General features: G+C 40.4%; 1 protein-coding gene across 1 annotated transcript in view; it reads right to left on the bottom strand.

Annotated features, from left to right (window-relative positions):
* The window catches only part of LOC110477384 (thrombospondin-2), a 31,675-nt gene extending 17,458 nt beyond the window's left edge, over positions 1–14,217 (bottom strand). Inside the window, exons 1-12 of the mRNA XM_077782099.1 lie at positions 14,054–14,217; positions 12,938–13,012; positions 11,535–12,091; positions 9,967–10,051; positions 5,410–5,603; positions 4,507–4,647; positions 4,180–4,276; positions 3,305–3,475; positions 2,303–2,479; positions 1,402–1,575; positions 837–964; positions 571–723 (exon numbers count right to left, since the gene is read on the bottom strand). Coding sequence (XP_077638225.1) covers positions 571–723; positions 837–964; positions 1,402–1,575; positions 2,303–2,479; positions 3,305–3,475; positions 4,180–4,276; positions 4,507–4,647; positions 5,410–5,603; positions 9,967–10,051; positions 11,535–12,091; positions 12,938–13,012; positions 14,054–14,060 — 1,959 coding nt within the window. The 5' untranslated portion in view covers positions 14,061–14,217. The remainder of the gene's footprint in view (positions 1–570; positions 724–836; positions 965–1,401; positions 1,576–2,302; positions 2,480–3,304; positions 3,476–4,179; positions 4,277–4,506; positions 4,648–5,409; positions 5,604–9,966; positions 10,052–11,534; positions 12,092–12,937; positions 13,013–14,053) is intronic.
* Between the last annotated feature and the right edge of the window lie 4,767 nt (positions 14,218–18,984).

Raw genomic sequence — 18,984 nt, forward strand, 5'->3', positions numbered from 1 at the left:
ATGATTGACACGTAGAGTTCACAAGCTGAGCTAACCACAGATTGAATCAACAGCAACAAAGAGAAGAAGGCCAACCATGACTTCCAATTTAACATTTTTGTCTTTTCTAGGAAAGACTAGTCTTCAACCTCACTTCTACTTCCTGCTGTCCTTCACCACTGATAAGCTTTGGCCCAGTGGAATTTAGGGAGTGAGAACTTCAGACATGTGTCTGATACCACTGCTATTAACAGAATCATATTTATGAAAAAAAAAAAAATCCTAATTCTTCAGTTTCCACTCTCCATAACAGGTATGTTAACCTCAGAGAAAGGAATGCAAAGCAGGGAAATGTTTGCTCCTGGAATTTTAGGCTCATTTGATACAACTGTGAAGACACCTAAAAAAATCAAACCCTTAGAAAACCCAATCCCAAATTCAGTATTTTGTTACTGAAACCAAAAATACACTGAAACAACAGTTATTTCAAGCTATTTTTGTTTGGTACCCAAGTTTATCTTATGCCATCATTCAAAGATATTTCAGATGAGAATTACTCAAAGCCATCAAATTCCCTTTGATATCACTTACTTGCTTCTCTGTCTTGGCAACTTCAAGCCCTACTCCATAGGGCTGACTTCCTTTATAGCGTGGAGGACACGGCAAGCAGTGGAAACCCGGATTTGTGTTCACACAGCGATGGACCTGATTCACTTTAAAGCAAACATCTGACACAGCTATACACTGCAGGTTAAGAAAGAAAAAAAAAAGGAGCAATCAATTAGATGGCTCTGTAATTCCCAAATAATGAATTTGTCATGGTGATTTCCTGATGTTAATGGAAACAAAGCCAATACCTCATCAAGATCCTCGCAGAAGGTACCATTGCCAAGGTATCCTGCTGGACATGCCCCACAGGACCAAGACCCATCTGGGTAACTGTTGCATTCTGCTCCAGGAAAGCAAGGATTTGACAAACACCCATCTGGCAAAGACACACAAAACTGAAAATTAAATAAGGAGCATAAAAGGCATGTAAAACTTCATTTAAGAAACAGGTATTCTCTGGTCAGTAGCTTAAATCACACTTGCTGCAATGGACTCTTATGAAACCCCTGAAGTTAGGGTTAAGTGCATTTAAGAAAAATTACTATTGATTTGATATGAAAAAATTAGATTGCTACACCCAGTTGAATACATTAGAGCATATTCAATCCCTATTTAAGAAAGGCATACTTCTTCAAGAAAGTTGGTATTGCAAATATATAAAAAACCCCACTAAATAGCACTCAAAATAGTTAAATGTCCTCTACTGAAACAAAGGTATAATTAGCAGATTCCTGTAGTGTGACTTGATAATGACCCATTAAAGAGATAACAGCAATAATAGTGACTCAGACTGAGTAAAGAATGAACACCAACCAATTGGGCAATCCTTCTTATTGCACATATCATGTTGCTTGGTATCTCCCACACATGGCTTTCCTCCATACTGTGGCTCTGGACTGTTACAGAGCCGAGACCTCTCACGAATTCCTCCTCCACAGGTGACAGTGCAGGCAGACCACGGAGACCAAGGACCCCACTGGCCATTCACTAAGATATGTAAAAGAACAGAGAATCACAGGCAATAAAGTGGGGATATCTGGTGCCAATGACAACCCTTCATCAGATCGCTGACTAGAGACAGTTCCTCACTATGTATGTGGAAAGATGCTAGCAGACGTTTGCACTGAGATAGCAATATTTCAGAAACTAATGAAAAATACCCAACTGTTTCCTAGGCATTTTTTGGCCAATAATTCAGAAGACCAAGCCATGCCCATTAGATATGCAAAGAGAAAAAAAGGAGGAAAAATTATATAAAAGGAAAGTGAAAGTGTATGGAATGAAAGGTCTAAAAAAGGTTTAAAAGTGTAGACAAATAAGAAAGAATTATAACAGCAATTGTGTTGAATGTGTAAAAAATGTGTGCACAAATATCAAAGAAATCTGGCTATTGGGGGATTGTATATCTATTCCTAACAAGTACAGAGAGCTTCCTTTTAGAAAGGAAGTGTTTATTTTTGATATGCAGAGACACATCACTAAAATGGAAATTTCTCAAACTCTTAATATTTAAAGCCAAATTATAATTTGCAAGGTTTACAAAACCTCTGACTGCATTCTTGTCTTCATTGTCAAAACACCTTTGTGTGTTATTTCACTCATAAGATAAAATTTTGTTTTCCATCATTGAAATTCACTGTCATTTAGATCTGAATAAAGAGAAGAAATCCAGCTGGAATATTGTATTACTTTTGATTCAAGACCACAGACATACCTGGACATGGAACCTTCTCACACTTCTCCGTTTCACGCCCATTTCCCACACAGTTTTTCCCACCCATCTGGGGAATAGGAGAATTGCAGAGGCGGATGCGGGTGATATTTCCCACTCCACAGGTAACTGAACAGGAAGACCAGGGAGACCAGTGACTCCAGCCACCATCTTGACGTACTGCCAGAGAAAAGAGGACACATCAAGCAAACAGCCCACCTGCAGCAGTAACACAAACTCACTTATGAGGTTAGCCTTCTAATGAGCCTCTCACTGCATCTGATTAACATCCCATCTCTTTCCCACCATTTCACTTACAAAGCCCAGCATGCCAGCTCAGGTACTCAAGAACAGCTTTCTTAGGAATTTCAGTAACCAATATAAGACTAACAATTATGTCAGATATTTTACTTAAAAATAAATTTTTCCAATGAAACAAATACTTGTTCAAAACGTACATTTGGACATCTAGCAGCCTCAGCTGCTAGATATTGCCTTAGGTATTATATCAGCCTGGATATCACAGGTACTTCCAATAGCATTAACTACTGTATTTCTGGAATATCATCCTTGTAAGTGCCTTAAATAATAAAGTAGTTTGATATTTATCAGAAATCTTCAATTATTACTGTATTCCTGAGCACAGCTAAGTTAATGGAATGGCCCAACAATGATTGAATGGCAGACGTAAACACAGCCTTGAATATCATGTTTACAAACTAAGTGTAATATCCAAACAGAGTTCAAACAAAATACTCCAGTCATAATGTTAAAGAAAGGATCACCCATCTTTTTTTTTAACATAGCTAAGCCCAGAATGTACATACCTATTAAATTGTCAGGAAAGGGAGAAACATTTGAAAGGGGAAAATTGGCAAAGAATCTAATGACAGCTACTTTAATTGTGCATATAGGATTTCTCAGGTGCATACTGTCCTGACTAAACTTGGTTTTGCTTTGAGATGTCAAAAGAAGCTTTTAAAAAGGAAGAAATACATTACTTACTGCGATGATCACATTTCTTAAAACTGCACATCCTTGTTTGGATGTGGGGGCCTGTACAAGCACTCCTGGTGACATCACATGACCTTCCTCGCATCTGTGTCCCAGAGCCACAGGTAACTGAGCACTTTGTCCAGTCGGACCATGGTGACCAGCCCTCCTCACTGTCATCAGCTGCAGAGCAAGAGGTAAGAAAAAGTGCTTAGCTTTGAAAGTTGCTCTACTATCCTACTTAGAAGATATTACCTTTTCTTTTTCTGCAGAATATGTACTTTAACATGGAGAACTCTCCTTTTCTAATTTTGCTTTACCAAGCTGCCACTGATGGTGCAGAACTATGGTGTAATATAATGAGGGGTTACTTGAGATAAGAATCCTGGATCTTCATGAATTTGTGTGCAGTGTGTTTGCACACTGATCTTTGAAGCAAGAAGCACTGATCTTTGAAGGAAAAACATCTTGTCTCTAGAATGAACTGAGCCAAACTCTGAGTCCAAACTGCCTTTGGTTTCAGAATAGAGGTCAGTGTGATATGTGGCCCCACCTTTGAAAGCTGCATAATGGTGAACATGATCAAGAGTACATTATAAGAATTATACCCTATGCTCTGAATGACTAAAAAAATGTGAAACGTGACTGGGGAGAAACATGCATTTAATATTTTATGCCCAAGATAGCTAAGCAGTTTATCACCTTAATTCTAAGTAACCAATATAATCAATGAAGACAGACCAGATCCTTCAGAGGGTAACTTCAAGCACCCAAGTTATTTTGTATGATCTTTGTATACATACAGTTCTATATTTGATCTTACCTGCCTTGACATCTTAGTCTTTGGCATTATTCAAAGTCATCTTTCTCCTCAGCTAAATACTCACAATGAGAGCAGACTGGACAGCATTCACCTTCAACAAAAACTGGATCGGCACAGGAAACTGCTGGGCAGGTGATTTGATTGCATACAATTTTGGAATCCTAAAGGCAAAGAAATCAATTTACTAATTTATGCTCACAGAGAGGTAAATGAAGGTAGGCATCTGGGGAAGGTTTTTGTTGAAATGCTTTGATTTGTTCTATCATGGACATAGGGACTTCCTTTTTATAAATGTCATTAAGTCCAGCCACACTATAAGTAAATATGACCTGATGTGGACAGTTGAACTGTAACTTCATTTCTGCAGAGAAGAGTACTTCCAAAACCTTACCTGGCAAATGCACTTGGTGCAGCTATCCACAATCCAGCTTTCATTATCTGCAAAGACACGGCCATCCTGCCAGCAAACCGGTTGGTTCTTCATTGTTTTGTTAGGCCCAATCAGTTCCCACATAATTTGGTTCTCTTCAGACTAAAAGATGAATTTAATGAAAACAAACTGTGTATTTCATAAGCAAACTGTTTTAAATAGACAAAACCGAGCTACAACCTGACAAAATTCTTCCATCAAAAATTTTATTTTTTTGTTCATAAGGAATCTTAAGTATTGCAGTCCTGCATAGCAATTCTAGCAATGGTACAAACACAATGACAATACTAAGGAAAATCTGCTCTTAGTCTTTTTGCTTTCCTCTGCTACAGCTTCACTTCAGGTGAGAAGACTTTAGTCCTGACACATATGGCATACGAAGAAAATGCTTTTAGAAATAATTAGCTGATTCGGAATAAGAAGAGGGCCAGACTTCAGCAAAACATTACCATCATACTTCAACTATAAAAATCCCATACATTTACTTGCAGTTTAGGTACCCCATGTAGACACTTATTGAGGTATTCATAAATGGTGTAAACATAGTAAAAAGCCCATACTTTAACAGCATGCAAGCAAGGTTGAGATTACTAGCTTTCAATTTCCAAGCCTTCAGAAGGATTTCCCCTGTGTATGAATGCATATGTCTGTGTGTTTTTTTAAACCAAGCCTTGACTAAAGTGTTGTACTCAAGAACTACCAAACTAGTGTCAATGAAAAGAGGACATCTTTACATTATGTAGATACACTAACAGGTGTTCATATGCAATACAGAAATCTGTTAAATACCCCAGCATAAAATAAGGAAGGAAAGAGCACTGCACAGCAGACCCCTGTCAGTTCTCCAGACTTGCAGGTACCTACCACTTTTTGGAGGTTGTCAGCCAGGTTGTTCACCACGATGCGCAGGCCAGTGAGCTCTGTGAACATCGATCCCAGCTCTTCACAGGAGCGGTCACAGAACTCGGCCTTCTCCGGTTTCTCACCCACGTACTCGGTTGTGACTGCGGGGCTCAAGTGAAGGATTTCAGTGCTCTCATTGATGGTGTTCACTTCAGCTGGTAGCAAGAGAATGAAAGAGAAGAGCAGCATATACAAAGCTCTTCCACAGATTACAGATTCTGCTGAAATCACAGACTGGCACCCATAGGTAGGGTTTAAACACATCTATTTTGGCACAGCTTCATGCTTATTATACCCATGAATAAAAAAGGGGTTAGATGTCAGCTGGTTCCAGTTATAGGCTTTCCCTTTTCAAAATTAAGATCCAAGCTGTGTCTGACGGCCCTCACTTTAAAATTGCTGGCACTGCAACACATTCATTTATGAAGAAGGCTAACAAAAGGACACAGTATCAAAAAAGCAAACCTATTTTATCCACTCAGACATAAAAGGTTTCAGATTTTTTTATGACCTATCACATTTCCTCTAGGCAGAGAAAAAGGCAGGAGAAAGTTTCCTTGCAGAAAGTAACTGTCCTTGCTCTTCCATAAATGCCATGGTTGGGTCAAATTTGGACCATTATTCAACGTATACCAGATTGGGCTGCTCTGTATTGCACTGCCAGTGTTAAGCTCAGAAGAGCTGTTATAAAAACAGTTTCATTCTGAAATGAAATGGAGGTCAAGTGAAGATCAGACAGATTATTTATATATCACTCCAAACATGCCTCCAAAAGGCAGATTGTAATTAAAATAGAACTTTGTATGCATTAGACAAAGAGAACTGGACATGTTTTAATATAATTTTAAAAGACATCCCTGTCTACAGTAAATTCCTGAAAAATAACAGAATGCATGATTTTAATTAATAAAAAACTACATAGATAAACAAATAAAACAGTCTGTGTTCTGTTAAGCATTTGAATCTCCATCAGGTAAATGTCTTATGGATTCCATGGACACTTTCTCTAATGACTCCATGAGAAACTCAAAGTTGGTAACAGCTATACAGCAATCCACACTTCCCTCTCTTAATAAAGACTCCTTTAACAGATTTTGTGATGTTAGAATAGCTCAAGGTTACCTAAGAGAGAAGACAAGCAAAGGATATAGCAATATAAAAGAAGAAATCAGCACAGGAACATGTGCGATAAAACATTTATGTTAAAACCCCAATATCACTCAATTTCGACAAATCACCAAAGGTGGCAAATCTTCAGAAAATTTAAGGGCTTGATTTGATGCTTTACTATACTGAAGTGTTACATATAAATAAAAAAGGAAATGAAAACAGGAGCAAAGTATTCTTTATTCATTTGGAAGGCTAAAAACAGAAGAACAAAGAACCAACCCACAGTATGACATTAAGTGACTACTTCTTAACCAAACTTAAAATTATTGGCTTGATGTGCTTTTAAATTAGCTATGAAACATCTGCCACTAGCCAAGGTCTACAAAAAATTGTTCTCAGTTTTCCAAAGTTGAAGCAATTGTCCAGTTTCATTTACAGTATGGACAAAAACCACATAGCAAATCAGAACTCTGTGTCATAACAATTTATTTCAGCTGCTTTTTGATTCCCTGGAAAGAATGCAATTTTCCTACCACATTGGAACACTAGATTTCTCAGATCCCCCCACAGCACTTCTCAGATCATTAACTTCATATTTTTCAAGCCAACATGGAGTGTGCCTTGACTGGAACATTCTGAGGACATTAATAAAGTTGCAATCTCAGCAGGAAACGTAAACCAAAACTATGTTAGAAGAACTAAATCCTCACTTCCTACTGGTACTTGGCAGTGACTGAAAAAAGATGCCTGGGGATCACTGGGAAATCAGTTCTCTGCTGCTGGCTTCCTGCTAATTTCCTAAGGACCAGATGATTAAAATGAGAAACCAGAAGAGCAAAATGTGCATCCTCTCACATATGCAAATATAATTCTGTTGATATAACTCAAGAAGGGATTTTATTGATGTTCCTATTTAGGTGTGTTTTTGTCATCTTTCCTATCCAGTGCAGTATATAAATCCCGCCTAAAGGATTAGCAGCCATCAAACTACAGACATACTTTCCTACTCTCAACCAAACAGCAATCCCCAGCCACCATTTCACCATATGTCACATTCCCATATTAGGCTTAAAAATACATTGGAAAAATATAGTCCTGTCTCTTTTTGTGTCCTTAGGGCTGAAGGAACTTCACTGGTAACATCAGCTTTGCTGTCATGGGACATCAACACATAAAGATGTCATTTCAGTGCCTGTACTTCAGCTCAACGAGTCTGCCATCAAAACGGGACAATATCTTCTGGACCATAGCATCATTCATGGCTTTTCAACTGTGGTAATTGCCATTAGCAGCATCACCCAAGTTTCAATACTGGGCCCAGTATTGTTTATACCGTCCATCAGTGACTTGGATAGACAGGCAGACGCCTCCTCAGCAAGTTCACAGATGAGACAAAGCTGGGAGGAATGACCAATACCCCAGAGGGCTGTGCAGACCTTCAGAAGGACCTTAGCAGGCTGGAGAAATGGGCAGAGATGAACCATTCCACCCCTCTCCTCATCCTCAGCCATATCTAGGGTGCTGTGTCCAATTCTAGGCTCCTCAGTACAAGAAAGATATGGAGCTCCTGGACTAGCCTCAACCATAGACCACAAAGTTAAGGGACTGGAGCCTCCCTCTTATGAGGAAAGGTGGAGCTGGGCCTGTTCAGCCTCAAGGAGAGACAACTGAAAGGGGACCTCATCAAGGTGTATAAATACCTAAAGAGGAGGGAGCCAGGCTCTGTTCAGTGGTGCCAAGCAATAGGACAAGAGGCAATGAGCAGATACTGATGCACAGGAAGTTCCACCTGGATATGAGGAAGAACTTCTTTACTGTGTGGGAGACCAAGCACTGGAACAGATTGTCCAGAGAGGTTGTGGAGTCTCCCTCACTGGACAGTTTCAAGAATCATCTGGACACAACCCTGTGCCACATGCTCTTGGATGACCCTCCTTGAGCAGGGAGGTTACACTGATGACGCCCTGTGGTCCTTTTCAACCTGACTCATTCCATGAGCATGTAATAAATCTGGATAGGCAATGTCAGACTCTGACATGCACATAAAAACCTCTCAAGTAATTTTGATGGCCTCACTGTGCTATTAGTTCTTTTCTGTTACTGCACAAGAAATTTCCATCTTGTAGTGTTCTCTTGGTGTTGTAAAGTAAAAGCAGAAATACTGTGAATTGAATTATTTGCTGAAAAATTCCCAGTAAGGATAAATCAAAAACCCCAAAACTGTATAATTTATAGAACTGAAAATTTGGCAATATTTGGCAATTGACAGATGTGATAAAAATACATTAAGAAAATATTATCTGTTGGTTATCAGCAGCTTACAGCTGTACAAGAATTCCTCCTAAGGTATGTATTAGCATGAAGAATTAAATTATTCCTGTAGGCTGCCATTTGTTTCCTCTTCACAGTAGAGGTACAGTAACATTCCATTTCTACTTGGTGATATTTCAAAACATTTGAAGAAGTCAAGATGTGCTATTGTTTAATTTCTGGGTTTTGCATAAACAAGGAAAAAATTGAGTTCAATCTGCTTAACTGATTTTCTATATACCACATATTTTAGCAAAGTTATGGAAATAATGGCATTTCAGGTGACAGAAGTTTCAAACAAAACCCTGAAGTCCTGTCTTGTGCACCTACAACATTGCTCTGACAGATTGAGCTGGTTTTGACTCTTGTCTGAGCTCTTGTCATCTACAAGCACTGGGAAGTAAAACAGTCAGCACCTCCTATAAGCTTGAGTACAAAACCTTAGCACATATTTGACAAATAATCCTAATTCTTTTACGGGGAAACCACTTCACACAGAGTGCTTCCCTCCTGGCAGGGTAAGCACTAACTGGAATAACAAGAACACGTCAGCTCATAACATACATGCTTTCCATGTATCTTCCTTTGATTTCTTACTTTCCCGAGGCTGTTTTGATTAACATTACTTTGGGAGTCAAACCAAAAGCCACTTTCAGTCAAAGGTACTGCCAAGGAAGGAATTCAGTGTCATTAAGAATTGTAGACTAATTTGTGGGCCCATTGACAGTTAGCAGCAGAATTCAGAAGCAACACTACTTGCCTTGTGTGCAAAGAATTGCAGAAAACTCATGTAAGAAAATATGCATTTTCCTACCTATGCTTTTTCCCCTTTAATTTCTACTAATTTATTGCACTTTTTTCCCCAACTTAAAAACAGGTTCAGAATTTTAAACCTAAATAACTGAACTAAAATAATAGGATAGAGAATAGAAATGACATCATAAAAACATAAAAGTTCCCACTACCACCAAAAAGCAACTTATGCTCCTTTTCATTTCAAAGGGATCTGTTGCCTGGTTTTAGGATAATATTTCACAACTGATATTTCTAATTTTCAGATTCAACTGAACAGTATTAACAAGATAACAAAAACCTTACTTGACTGGCTTCTCTGGCATCCTTTCTTACGCAGAACATCCTCTATTGAAGTATCAAAGATTAACTGAATATTTTGCAAAAGACCCTGTAATAATAATTTTAAAAAGCAATTAAAAGCAGTAAGATCAAATTTTGAGTAACTAATAACTGATCTGTCTCAATTCCATGCTACTGGCTGGATTCAGACATAAGCAAATACATAAAAAACAACCTACAAGGCATTAAACCTGACACAAAAATAAAAAAAAGTGGTTATAGCTTTGTTATATACAATTTTAGTATTATAAGCTGCAAAACTAGGTATGTTCTGAAACATGTAATAATAAAAGATATTAATCTGCTACAAGCTGAAATCTCCATTTTCATAGTGAATTTTATATTTGTCATAGAGTCAAAGGCAACTTCTCTGCCCCATCACACTTCCATCCTTGGCCAGTCATTCCCATGCACCATAGTTCACAGCCTCCTCAATTGTACTGACCCTACTCTGAGACAACCTCTATAACCAGACTGGCATCTATTTAATTTGGGAAAAAAAACTCTCCAAGAAAATAATAAATTAAAAATTAGATTGTTTCAGTGAGCCACTTAACAGTACAGCTTCAGAACCAGTTGTATGAGCACTCCTGATGGAATAACAATCATAATCCTGGAGGCAGGAATAGAGGAGGCTGTAGGCAAGAACTTCTCAAGTCCCTGCCAAAACTGGTCATCCCATGGAGCCAAACTCCAGCATGTCAGGCTCTGGCTGAAAACTAGATGGTACAACATGATGAGAAAGAAAGGGCTTTTTGAAATTTTTGGAGCCATGAGTTCAAGTTTGTCTTCAGCTGTGATTGAAAAGAAGCCAGCCTTAAAGCAGTTGGGCCAGATAATTTCACTAAATTATGAGGTGGAAGGTCGCTTTCATTTGATAGAAAAACCAAAAAGCTTATAATTGCTTCATCTCAAATGTTTTTCACAAAAATAAAAATAATCTCATTTACAGGACTGATCAAAACTTTTTGTTGCATTTCTTTTCTCAATTTTTTTCCTTTTAAAATATAAACTGAAAAGAAACATTCAAAATGGCAAAACAGGATGTTCTGTTACAGGATGGCCCAACACCACATGCTTCAGCTCCATTAAGAATTCTTTTTCTTCTTTTTTCAAATAGAAAAATAAAAATATTGACATGTTTTCATGATTTCAATAGACTAATTCATTGTAAAAACAGTACTTCAGAAAATTTGCAAAAAATTCTACAAATCACCACAAAAACCCAACATCTCTAGAAGTCTTACATCTGGAAGAGAAAAGGGATGGTTGCACAGGAAAGCAAAAAATTGGTTTTGCACACTTTTTCTGGATTTTGCTTTGCCCTTGCTTTCAGGAACCCCAAAATCACACAACACAGATCCAGCAATTAATAAAAGCACACTCTGAAGAAAGTCTGCTTGAGAACACCTGTGACCCCATCAAATCCCAGAGGCACTTGGACAACGAAACTGTGTCTACTGCACCTTCCCAAACTACTTGCAGTTACCTTCTTACCACACCAGAGATCCAAGCTTCTGCAGGTCACCTACCCTGAAATGATTCTCCCGAGTAGACCCTTTTGCCACGTACAGCCTGCTGCTCTCTGCCTTCAGCTGCTCATAGAAAGGCTCCTCCAGGATGAAGCTGTCAATAAGGTCACAGCCAACATAGAGGTTGTAGTTCTCCCCTGTTATCTGCACGGTGAGGTTCTTCCACTGGGAGTCAGCAAGGTCCACATCTTCCAGGGAAATCACGTTCTGGAAGCCATCCACCCAATAGATAAGGTCCAGGGTGTTGGCCCGGCCATTGGAAATGATCTCAAACTGCCTCTCACTGATGCCGGGACCCTCTAAAGCAAGGATTGTGCCTCTAGATTGCCTGTCTTGCCTCAGGGTGGCTGAGAGGATAAAGCCCTCATTCTGTCGGATTAGTTTTAGGATCTTTTTTAGTTTCTCCGGTTTACATGGAGGTATATGGTCAAACCGAATGAAACGATATGCTGGCATAGTGGGGTCTGGGCCCCGGAACACCTTTGCTCCAATTGTCTTTCGGTTTATATTACTGACTTGAAGTAAATCAAAGGTAGTCTCTTCTTCCTTGTTACCATCTGAAAAAGTTAACAGCGTGTGACAATGTGTCTACAAAAAGTCTCACAAGAAACAGCACTGTACAGCACACTTAGTAACTGCAATTGTGTGACAGACATTAGGGACCAGCAGAGTAAACCCAGTGCTTTCAGACCTGCACAAATGGAACTGTTATTACAAGAAGAAGAGTGAATCTTATTTTCTACCTGACATTTTAATATACATAACAATTCTCTCCTTCTCTGCACAAATACTTTTCATTATACGTTTATACGTATGGCTTCATATTTTACAGCACTATATAGTACATACTTTTGCATATATGTGTATTCTGCAGGCCACATATATGCCTACGCATGTATGCATGTAGCAATTTATTCATTAAATATTTTTTATAAGTGAATGGATAAGGAATTTGAGGCAACTTCTATATTTTGATTACCAGATAACGGAAAATCAAATTATGAGAATCCATGAGCTTACACAATGACCAAATAAAAAGATAATTGCTTTTTAAAGACTGTAACCAAGAAATCTAATGTAAATGAGGGTCTGGCACTGTGCCAATTTGTATTCTAGTTATATTTGGTCTGTAGATGTCTATTTCTCTACCTCTGTATTTTAATGTTCATCTCACCCAGTGATTCTGTTTATGTTACTTTCACCATACATTTCCACCACATAGAAAAGTATAACATGAGAAATCATCATTTAGCAGTGGCAAGGTATATCGACCAAAAATACCCCAGGCACTTCTGAAACAATTCTTTATAATTACTTTGCCCACTGCAGTTCAGGTAAGCCAACACTACAACATTTAACTTTGGCAGTTAGTCTATATTCAGTTAAGAAGTGTCTGAACTTACCCTGAGCATTTGAGAAAACCCACAGGGTTATTAAGACAGTAAGCCACAACAACCCTCTCCTCTTCAGCATAACTCCTATGAATAAACCAAAAAGTAGTAAGTTTTAGGGAAATCATATTTCTATAATAACTTTCTATAACTATAAAGAGTGCAATTTTCTTCATGAAATGCCATAAACAGCAACTATATATATAAAATCAGAATTTTAATTTTGACTTATTCTTGTAACGCTTATTCTGGGTCTATTCTTGATGGCAGAAGTAAAATGTGACATCAGGTGAAGGGAAGAGGAATTATGAAAATGCAAATGTCCTTAATAAAAAGGAAATGCATACAGAAAATATACATTATTATTTTCTTAATGAAATTTCAGTAGCTGGCCATATGACAGTACAGGATATACAGCATATTGCTAGCATATCTTTACTTTGGAGCATAATATTCAGACAAAAATCCTTGTAGGATAATGGGATCTAAACTGGATGATTCTGAGTAATAGGGGCACTTTTCAGTACCACTGTAAGAACACTCTCTTTCATAGATATATATATAAATATACACAATCGTCTGTACCAAACCAAAACTGGATAAAGTGACTCTTAACGTGATGCCGGGTTTGCCCTGTAGCACTGTGCACTTATAAACCACATAATTGCATCTCCATATGTGTCTCAGCTCACAATGAATGGAGCAGAAGCATTCCCCGGAATGCGTAGCAATCCAGTTCTCTGGATACAGCCAAATAACTTCAGCACTGCCAACTCCACACATTATTGCAAGGATTCAGGGATGCCGCCAGCGCTTCCTGTCTACATTTTCTTTATTCTACACGGAATTCCTATTACCTGGCATCCCCAGGGTACCACCGCGACGGCCAACTACCGGCAGCAGCCAGGATGCCTCTCTCACCTCTGGAACCCAGCGGCTCCCAGCGGGACAGAGCCTGCCTGGTGCCCCAGACCCGCCCGCCCCGCGGCTGCTCCCCTCACCCCGCACCCCGAGATCCCGCGGGGTGGGCAGCGGGGCGACTGCCCAGGGCGAGCTCCGAGCGGGCTGACAGCCCCCTCCGCCCAGAGCGGGCTTGGCGGGCACGGCACCGCCCGCCTGGCGCCTCACCTGGCATCGGGGAGCCGACGGCGCGCTGGGGCTCTGCGGGGCTCTGCGGGTCGGGAGGGAGCGTGGCGAGCCGCGCTGCTGCCGACGCCGTCTCAAGTGCCTCCGCGGCCCCGCGCCCCGCGCCTTTATGGGCTGCGGGCCGGGCCCCGCTGTCAATCAACGGCGCCGGGGTGCGCCCCCGGCTCGCCCCTCCGCGGCGCTGACACAAGCCCCGCCGCCCCCTCCCCACCTCGCCTACCTGCGGGTCCACCGCCGGCCCGGCCCGCCCCCGGCGGGCGGTGCAGGGGCGGAGCGGGGGCCGGGCAGGACGGCGGCGGCCGCCCCCGGGGAGGGACCGGCGCGGCGGGGCCGAGCGCGGCGGAGCCCCCGGGAGGCGGCGCCAGGGCCCGCGGCGGGGCGCGGCGGGGCCGGGACCCGCCGGCGGGCGAGCCGAGCCCGGTTCCGCGGCGGGATGTGCGTCCTCGGTCCCTCCGGCAGGCCCGGCTCTCCCGGCGGCACTTGCCGCTTGAGTGCTCCGTGCTCCTGCCGCCACCGCGGCAAAATCCGGCCTTCTCGAGGGCTCATTTTTATCCTTTTTACTTTTAAATCGTAAAACAGCCCAAAGCCGAGACTTGCCCCGTCCCCCGGTCAGCTGGCAGAGTGCTCGCTGGATGTCAGCCAGCTGCTCCTCAAGTGAGCCCAAGCGCCTCGGTGTCGCTCTTCTGCGCGAGAAGCGCCGTGCCCTTTTCATTCCATGGAAGGCGTTGAGGGCTTACTGAGGGGTGCTCCTTGAGGAAAGAGCCTTGGCCCGGGGCTGGTGAAAGAAACCTCACTCTTAGGCTGATCCTAGACACGTTAGGAAAACTGGGAACTAGCTCCACAAGCAAAGACTTCGGTCACAACCATTGAATTTTAAAGGTCAACATGCTGAGGAGCAGCCAGCGCAGCTTCTGGCATCACACTCCACAGGAGGATGGATCCCTGTAGTAGGTCTACACACAGAACCTGCCATGACATTTCAGACATCAAATGAGAAGACCATGATCTGCAACCATGGGGTTATAAAATATCTCTGAAATAGTCCTGCAGCTGGTGTGAAGAGGCATGAATTTGGCTCAGTTGCCCACAGAATCCAAGAAATGTAGCCCTGTTAAATGGTAGACAAACTTCATGAATCTTAACACAAAAAAAAGCTAAAAATCCCCAAACAAAACCAAAAGAAATCCCTCCTTCCCGCCTCAAAAAACAAAACAAAACAGCAGCACAGGAAGTCATTAACTTTGCCCATGACAATTTGAAATTCCAGTAGAAAAAGGTGCTGATATTTCAGAGCTCAGAAGACTTCAAAAGGCTCAATCTGTCACTACAGCAGAAAAATGCCAATGCAAGCACTGCTCCCTTTCCTTTTGCCATGGAAACTCCTTCCAATTTGGCTGGCCTTGGCCTTGCAGGGTAGCAGAAGCCAAGGAGCCTTCCCCTTTCTCACAGGATCCAGGGGACTGAGCCAAGATAGGAGGGAGAGGGCTTTTTTGTCTTCCTAGGACATTTGGTTTTTAGTTTTGCAAAACCTCAAGAATTTAAAAAAATAGCTAATGATGTTCACAAAACCTCAAATTCTAGTGGGTTTACTCATTCCCCTGCTATATTAAGACTTAGTCTTTATATCTATATATGTAGCTGTGTGGTGTGTTTTTCACTAGATCGAACTGTACTGGGATAATTCTCATCAGGAAGCTGGTCTGAGATTACAGCTGGAGAAGAGAATGCAGCAAAGTGTTTAAGAGACCAAGAAGAAACCATCTTTGAGATAGTTTCATGAGTTATTTGTACATTTATATGGAAAGCCTTTTTACAACAGAAATTTTTAAGTCAATAAAGTAACAATAAATTAGAGACAAATTTTGTGTCAGCTTTTAACCAGCTGCCTCAAAACAAACCTTTCCACCTCTGTGAGTGTTATAGGAATGAAGGATCGATAGCATATTGTTTCGAGCTGAGTGGTTTATATATAGGATGATGACCTTTGAGAAGACAGTTTTGATTGTAGTCTTTCCACAATCATGAAAATGTTTACTTGCTCACTTTTTCCCCTGGCCACCTTGGAAGAGGTAAACATCTTCTTTCCAAGATTCCTGATAGAAAGTGTCAAAGAAACAAATACACACTCTGCTTTGCACAGTGAGCCAATGTACACATGCAAACATTGGAATGACATTCACGTTTCTCAATTTACCTGATTTTTTGCTACAAAGGATAAGTGAACAATGGTAATTAGAGAGATTGTGAAGTCATATTTGCTAACATATAGGAACACAACTGAAGTACCACTAGATCTCATACTACTGATGGTTTTCTGTACTATTTCACCTTTCACTGCTTCAGATCAGCACATCAGACATGAGCACAGGTCCTTAACTTCTCATCTCTTTATGCACTTCCCTTTGCCTTTTTCTGTCTACTGTTTTCCTTCTGTACCAGCCCTATGGACTTTCCATTTTGGATATGTAAACATCTCACAAGATAACATACATTACTGAAAATCACTGGTGAATGTCAGGATTCTGGTACAGCATTGTCTCAGAAAGAACAGTGATTTGATGGATCTCCACCAAATCTTCCATGGTTTTGCCTAGGACTTTATCACAGACATTCTGACTTAGCTTGACTTTGGGGAAGACTGGAACTCTCCTACATTAGAAGAAATCCCAATAAAGTGGAATATGCTATATATATATTTTTTTACTTCTTTTCTGATAAAATTGAAACTTTGTGGTTTTGACATGATCCAAAAGACAAATTCTGTGACTTTTCCTGGGTGAAATTCTGATCCTTTTTTTTCTCTTCTGACAAAATCATCCCCACTAGTTGCAATAGATCTAGTTGCATGAGCATGATAAGTTCCTTCAGGTTTTATCCTGCAGTCCTGGATATCACCTGATGCTGACAAACATTCTTACAGAAAAGCTGTCAAAAAGCCATGAAGGATTTTTCTTTTTTTTTTTTATTCCTATGGTAGAATTTGATTCTCATAATTCACTATATTGAGGTTCCAAAACTGAAACAGGTAAATTCAGATTAGCATGTGACTCAGACTTTGAGTTTTTTCAATGAGCTAGTCGGCAGAGGGAGGGACACCTGAGTGCTTCCTCTGACAACATGTTGTAAGTACTCCAGCTAAATGCAGATTTTTAGTCCTGGGATAGAATACAGAAGGGAGAGTGAATTCATCTATGATGAGGGAATGAGGTAGTTTTGACAAAGTTTTATGTATGCTTTAGTTTAAGTTCTGATGCCAGATGAAAACAGGTATCATAATCAGGTACTTAATCTTCTGCTCTTTGTTTCAGAGGAAGAAGTGTTTTGGGCTTGTTTTAAACCTTCCCTAAGTAATTTCCAGGTATAAATTATATCCAGATACAAATGATAATGCATTCTGTCAGAGGAAATGGCCATAGACTACACAAGCACCAATTGGTATGCCTTTACAATAAACTTGTCAAAGAGGGAAATACTGCTACCATCTGTTTGCAAACTTCATCTATACTTAAAAAAGGGCTGTACACAAAAACTTGTGCTTTCAGCAGGAAGACTTTGAGTTTAAAGCTAAGTCCATGTTTAAGTGTTTTGCTTCATTGGTTCCTACATGATTTTACTGGTGTCACACAGTAAGTTATGGAAAGAGCCATACATAAGTGGAATCCAAGACTCTTAACTCATGGTCAGAAACTTGGATCTGGAAACCCTTTTTATTCCCTGTTCTTGCAGTACATATGACAAAACAAATATCCATCTACAAACAGTAAACTGTGTCCTTAACCATTTTACAGAATTTTTGTATTCTATCCCCACATGAGCTGCTGAACATATTAAGATGGCCAAGTATTTTCAACCTCCAAAAAGGAAGATTCCCCCTACCAAGTGCAGTGCAAATGAGCACTGAAAATGGTCTGTAAATCCCATGTTGCTACTCTGGGTTAAAAAAAACCCAAACTTGTTGCCAGATTAGAACAGATTTATTACCAAAGACGTGCTTTTATCAACTTCATTACATAGTTTCTTTCCTATTCTATCACAGAAGTATTGATGTTTTCATACTAAAGCACTGACCTTTAAACAACTAAGATTATCCTTACAGGGGGTAATATTATAATTTTTATTGTATTTCCAATACCATGCTTTCTGAATGGGATTTGGTCTGATGTATCTACATATGTTCAAAGCCAACTCAGTCTCAAAGCTTTTAAACGATTTGGATTAAATCCGTATTCAGAAGTAAAACATTCTGAAGTTGACAGTAGCTTTAGCTGAGGGGTAAGTGAATACAACTAAAATTATGACTTCAAGGGTCCAGTTGGATTTTAAAAGTTGTTTGGGGGAACAGATGCCATTCATTTTAGGAGGATGTAGTGCCAAACTATTTTTGAAGGCTTGGACCTAGTTTCTTTTCATTTAGTTTGGTGAAACAAAATGCCAAATGCTTACTGAGAGCTCAATAATCTATAGCAAATGTTTGAATGATCTTAGTTTAAAAAGAATTTTTTATTGAAGTGAGACCCACACTTTTGTTTCACCAGAATTATGATGGGTCCTTGCCTTACCTACATGACTGCACTGTGAAATGTGGATTATTCCCACTGCTGCATGTGTTGACTGTTGGGGGACCCATCCTGAAGGGTCTTTAGGTGCAAACACAGGAGAGGACCCCTTTTCTTGGCAGACATGCAGTCCCATCACCAAGGGTGCTGCCTGTGCTATGCTTTCTCTCTCCTTCCAGAAAGGGACTCTTCTTCTTGGCCCCCATTTTTCTATAAGTACAGCAGGTTGGCTGGCTGACAGCAAAATATGGCCTTACCAGGTAAAGTGTGTCCCTGAAACATGGAATTCACAGAATCTGGAGAGATTGGGAGGCACAACTGGGCAGAGAAAGTGAATAGAAGAAAGCTCCAACAGGC

Source organism: Lonchura striata, chromosome 3, assembly GCF_046129695.1.
Source record: "Lonchura striata isolate bLonStr1 chromosome 3, bLonStr1.mat, whole genome shotgun sequence".
NCBI classification, from domain to species: Eukaryota; Metazoa; Chordata; class Aves; order Passeriformes; family Estrildidae; genus Lonchura; species Lonchura striata.